The sequence below is a fragment of the Petaurus breviceps genome, unplaced genomic scaffold (genome assembly GCF_028583685.1).
Source record: "Petaurus breviceps papuanus isolate PSGF00001 unplaced genomic scaffold, PetGlider_PUasm1.0 77, whole genome shotgun sequence".
Classification (NCBI taxonomy): Eukaryota; Metazoa; Chordata; class Mammalia; order Diprotodontia; family Petauridae; genus Petaurus; species Petaurus breviceps.
The window spans coordinates 8,989,395-8,995,394 of record NW_027186492.1 but is presented as its reverse complement, the minus strand read 5'-3'; the positions used below and the strand labels follow the sequence as shown (position 1 = coordinate 8,995,394).

The 6,000-nt window shown below is 36.4% G+C and overlaps 2 protein-coding genes across 4 annotated transcripts in view; one reads left to right on the top strand and one right to left on the bottom strand.

Moving 5' to 3' along the window:
• Positions 1 to 6,000, top strand: part of GATM (glycine amidinotransferase) — a 501,978-nt gene that overhangs the window by 58,963 nt on the left and 437,015 nt on the right. The gene's annotated exons all lie outside the window — the stretch shown is intronic.
• Positions 1 to 6,000, bottom strand: part of SQOR (sulfide quinone oxidoreductase) — a 65,169-nt gene that overhangs the window by 14,216 nt on the left and 44,953 nt on the right. For all 3 annotated transcript variants that reach the window (XM_069105962.1, XM_069105965.1, XM_069105963.1), the window contains exon 4: positions 5,100 to 5,153. In XM_069105962.1, coding sequence (XP_068962063.1) covers positions 5,100 to 5,153 — 54 coding nt within the window. The remainder of the gene's footprint in view (positions 1 to 5,099; positions 5,154 to 6,000) is intronic.

Below are 6,000 nucleotides of genomic sequence, written 5' to 3'. Positions count from 1 at the left end.
AGAAAGAAAGGAAGGAAGGAAGGAAGAAAGGAAGAAAGGAAGAAAGGAAGAAAGAAAGAAAGAAAGAAAGAAAGAAAGGAAGAAAGGAAGAAAGGAAGAAAGGAAGAAAGGAAGAAAGAAAGAAAGAAAGAAAGAAAGAAAGAAAGAAAGAAAGAAAGAAAGAAAGAAAGAAAGAAAGAAAGAAAGAAAGAAAGAAAGAAAGAAAGAAAGAAAGAAAGAAAGAAAGAAAGAAAGAAAGAAAGAAAGTCCTTGACTGGATTTTACATTCATTCAACTGAAGTTAAGAGTCTAGACCAAATATCTGGTCTATGTCCTTTCCAGTTCTATGATTACTTTATTGTTGCTTAGTCGTTTTTCAGTTATGTCCACATAACCCCATTTGGGGTTTTCTTTGCAAAGATACTAGAGTGGTTTGCCATTTCTCTCTCCAGTTCATTTTACAGATGAGGGGACTGAGGCAAACAGGGTTAAGTAACTTGCAACTAGTAGTAAGTGTCTGAGGCTGAATTTGAATTTATGCAGATGAGTCATCTTGACTCCAGGCTCAGAATTCTATCCACTGTGAAATCCTTTATTTTATCATAAGATTTAAAGCTGGACGGGGCCTTTGTGCTCATTTAGTCCCACCATCTTCATTTTACAGATAAACAAACTGAGTCCCTGAGACTTATCTTCAGTCACACAAATAGGAATTAGCAGAGCTAGGAACTGAAAGCAAATTTGTTTCTCTACCTATTAATTCTTCACAACAAATACTGGCAAATAAGATTTTCATGTTAGTCTTTTTGCAAATGCCATAGGTATTTTAATAATGAGGTAACCAAATGCCCCATAAAATAATGTTTCTCATTGCCTTTGGATATGCAATCAAACCAATTCTGACAACTCTTTTATTTGGCTCTCCCTTCTTCCATTTAAATGAAAATTCTTTCTGCCTTCTGGTTTAATTTTTTATCAGAATTTAATAATTTAAATTTATAAATAAATTTAATAATTTAATTTATGATTAGAATGTCAAGATTAACACAATTCAATTACTCCTACCCAGTGGATATCTACTGGGTGGGTGTTTAGAGAAAGATCAAAACACCTCACAACAGTTAAATCAATGGCTATAGACAGCCTAAAATCTTAGCACCAGTGTTCTGCCCTCTTTTTTGCCACTGCTACCATCACCAAAGAAACAGGAAGGAACCACATAGGACTGAGGGCTACTTTGCATTTTTCTTTCTCCCGTTGATTGCCACAGTCAAAGAATTTATTCCCAAGGAGCCAGCCTACTGGCAACGAGTATCAATGTGTTTCTTAGGTTCATCTTTATAAAGCAAACATAATCAGTTGCCAGAAATGTACTTGAAGTGTCTATAACATTTGAAATTTTACGAAGTTCTTTATTGGTATCCTATAGGAACTTTATACTGAATCCTTTAGAGATCTTGTATGGTTTTTTGTGATATATTGGTTCTCTTGTTAGTGACAATTTAGAATCCATTAGGCAGCAGTCCATTAAGCACTCAGGTTCACAGTAATTATACTGTCAAGTCTCATTGCCAAACTACAATGTAAATCAGTGAGATAACAGCTTGGGTGTATCCACTATCTCTTTCTCTTCTTTGGTTAGAAGAAAATAATGTGATTACAAGTTCATGTTTAGTCAACTTAACAAGCAGTGAGACTGTTACTAATATTTCTAAATGGGGGCAGTTAGGCGGAACAGTGGATAAAGCACTGACCCTGGAGTCACAAGGACCTGAGTTCAAATGCAGCCTATGATATTTACTAGCTGTGTGACCATGGGCAAGTCATTTAACCCCAATTGCCTCGTGTGTGTGTGTGTGTGTTTAAGTATATATGTATATACATATTTTTTTTCTGGTCCTACATCACCAAGCAATCTAATTAATTTTAATTTGCATTTATAACACTACCCTATCCATTAAACAAACAAAATTCCACCATACATAGTCCAGCAAAACAAATTCCCACATTGGCCATGCATGAAAATATATGCCTCTCTCTGTTGCTCTTAAGTTCATCACCTCATTGGGAGGAGAGGAGCAGTGTGCTTCAGGCCTCTGGACTGGTTTACTATGGCACCCATCAGAGTTCTCAAGTCTTTTAAAGTTGTTTTTTTCTATAATGTTTTTGTCATTGTATAAATTATCCTACTTTTGCTCATTTCATTCTGCCTTAGTTCATACAAATCTTCCTAGTTTTCTCTAGTAGCGTGCCAGGCACATTTCTAGTCACTCAAGAAATATATATGTCTAAGTGTATGTGTGGGTGTGGGTGTGGGTGTAGACACACATATACATACATATGTGTGAGTATATATGAGTATGTGTATATATATATATGTGTGCATGTATATGTATATTATATATGAATATGTATATACGCATGCATATATACCTATTTGTGTGTACACGTATATAAATGTGTATATATGTGTGTATCTTTTTTCCTATTTTTAAAAATTCTTAATAAATATGAACTAAATGTGTACCTCCTAAAATGTATACTGTAAAACATACAGAAAGAGAGGTCAACACATATATTCAGGTCAATGACCCTGTGCTGACTGTTTTGTCAGATATAAATATAACTGTAATTAGTTCATCTCCATCTCTGAAGAATTTTTCTCCCTCTCCATCTTATTTCCAAAGTTGGCAGGTGGGTATGTATTGATATGATGCTTCTTTTTTAGGATTAGATTACTGATGCCTGTAGGCAAGGCTGGGAACCTAGAGGGACACCAGTCTTATGGCAGAACCAAAGAGATTTTTTCAGAAAAAACTCTCTCCTGAAGAAGTTGCACCCAATACCATTCTCCAATAGCTATTCTCTGGGGAGTCTGTCTTGGCTCAGCGTTGGAATGGAAACTCCACCCTTAGGCAGTTTGCATGAGAAAAATGATCCCTATTCCAGAGGTATAAACACATTTAAACACAACTCCCCTCTGATTTATAGCTACTCTGAAAATTCAAAGATTGTATGTTGGGGCCAACCAAGCACAGGAAAGGCGAATAATGAGAATCATGTTACAGTATAGTAACAACCATACTCCTTAGATATCATCTGTGAACCCAAAGAAATAAAACTGTTGGCTTGGCCACATTCCTGCAGCTTTTCCTAAGTAATCACAGTGGGATTGCATAACACAATTATTGGCACAGCAGGTTCCTGATAAGCTCCTTGGAAGTACAGTGTTTTCCAGAATCATAGAATCTGGGACCTAAGCTAGAAGGGACCTGAGAAGTCATGTAATCTAACCTATACTTGAAAAGAATCCTTTCAACAACATACTTGGCAAGTGTTCACCCAACCTTTGCTTTAAAGATAGTGGTGAGAGGATTTCAAAACCACTACACATCCTGAGAAAGCCCATTCCATTTTTATTAATTTATTCATCTTTATTTTCTGTTTATTTATTAATCTTTTTTCATAAAATATACCTCCCCCTCTATGTAACTTCTACCCATTGCTCCTCATGCTGCCATCTGGGACCCATCTGAATGAACCTAATCTCTTGCTGACAATAGCCAATCATTACTTGAAAAGCTATTGTGTCCATCCCCCTAAGTCTGCTCAAGTGATCCTCATATGGCATGAAGACAAGGTCCTTCAGTGGCCTAGCTACTCTCTTCTGGACACTATAGATCTTATTGAATTAATTTTTGTTTTGTTGTGTCTGGAGGTGTGGTTTCTTTAAGTGTAGAGGAATTCTTGGTGTGGCTTCTCTGCACTAACATGTATCATCAAGATTAGGAGAAGCTCACCTGTAACTTCAAGTCCTAGAGAGTTGCCTGGTGCACTGAGAGACTATGAAGCATTCCCAGAGGTACCCAGCTCTCAGAGGCAGGACTTAAACCTATATCATTCTTCCTATATTCTTCTATAAATTCAATGCCTTTCTTAGCAACATCTGTCCCAAAATGTATCTTACTTTATTTATTAAATCAGGAAAGAATAAACTTTAATCTCATAATATCTTAGATTTAAAGCTTAGGGAACATTTGGAGGTCCAAAAAATCCAGTCACCTCATTTTATAGATAAGGAAATTGAGGCCACAAAAATGGTGGGAACAAGACCTGAAAACATGACCTATGGCATCATGGTTATTGTAAATGGTAAAGCAGAAGCAATAGAAAATTTTATGGATGATCATGGACCATCTCTTGGTACTAAGTCTTCTTGGTTCTGTTTCTATATAATATATGACCTTGTATAAGTGTGGTGCAGGGGTTCTGCCTCTATCCTGCCACCATCCAGACTGGGCCTTGTGAGTAAGTTCCCCCAATAAAACCTATGCACTAATAAGTTGGCATGGGCCCCTCTTTCTCCAGTATCTCAATATCCTCTTGCTACCTTTCTTGTAATAATGGGAACATCCTTCTAGACCGGCTGCATTGATAGAGTGAATTGCCCAAGATCACACAGTAAGGAACAGAATTAGGAATTGAATTAAGATTTTCTGATTCCAAAGCTAGGATTCTTTCCATTATCATTCAAAAGCAACACTTCAATGTACCCCAGACCTCTTAGTTCATTTTAAAGAGAAATTTAATTAACTACTTCAGTGGGGATTATGTTTCCTGAATAATCATTTTGTTTCAAAAAATTTTTTTATAATTGGGAAGATTCCCCCCAAAAAATTAAAAAATTTAAAAAATTATTTTTAAATCTCCAAGTCCCTACTAAGCCAAAACTAGATCCCACTTTTATTTAGGGAAATGTTTGTTATGGCCTACACCTCCTGAATCCAACATCTGGGGGAAAATCTGTCACCTATAATGAGATTATTCCATTCCATACAAAGAACCATTTCTTTTAGATGAGAAAGGACTCTGTTTTGCAGGAAGTGCTATTAATAAAAGAATAGACTCAATTCCTGGCTAAATTTAAAAGTTAGAACATATATACTTTCATTGACAAAATTACAGGATGACTCATTTTAACTGGGGGAAAAAATCTGGATATTATCAATTGTAGTTAGATGGGAATATCTGAAAACCTTGCCTGGGTCAGAGTATCAAAATACAAGACTGGACCTCAGCATAGATGAATCCCAGTAACAGAGAAATCATTTAAGACATACCTTCTCAAATTCCAGCTTGATTCCAAGAGCAATGATGAGATATTTATAAGAAATCTGTTAACACAAAAAAGTATGGTATTTCAGACAAAGTAGAACTTTAGCACAAAATAGACCAGACAGTCACACCCATGGGATTGGGTTACATTTTCTCATGTGGTAGGTTGGACTCCACTATCCCAGGAGGCAAATAGCTCTCTGCAGAATGCCAACAGAGAGACAGAGACAGAGACCGAGACAGAGGCAGAGACAGAGACCGAGAAAGAGACTGAGAGAGAGAGACAGAAAGAGAGAGACAGAGGCAGAGCAGAGAGAGAGATACAGAGAGACAGAGAAAGAACTTTCCTATATATAGGTGACCTCTGAGTTGGGTCATCATAGTTGGAGAATCCCATAGGTGAATTAAATAACAAGTTATCTGTTCCTATTTAATAATGTTTGGGTGATAGGGAATATTCCATAATGTAAATGTGTGCCCTGCAATTGTATCCCTTTTTCATTTGCAACAAAAAATTCATCTAAACTATGTTGGTGGAAATGTGGGTTTGGGGGATGCTAATTTTAAATTGGCCCAGAGTGATTGCCAGAAACAGAATGAAAGAACACTGGCATGTCAAGAAATGTAGACAAGAAGAATGTAACCAATAAAAAATGGATAAGTAAAGAACCTACCTAGAAAAGGAAGGGTTTGAAGGAAGTTGGAAAAAGTAGCTAGAAAGAAAGATAACAGCTAGTTTAAAAAACCTATAAACATGAGTTGGAAGAAGAAAAAGAACAAGCATATTGAATAAATCAAAACTGGAAGATGAAGAAGCAAAGAACTGACAATACCTATGGGAAGTCTAGGTTAGAGAATAGTTAGAGAGAATCTGGTCTAGGGAAGCAAATAACTACACTATTTTCC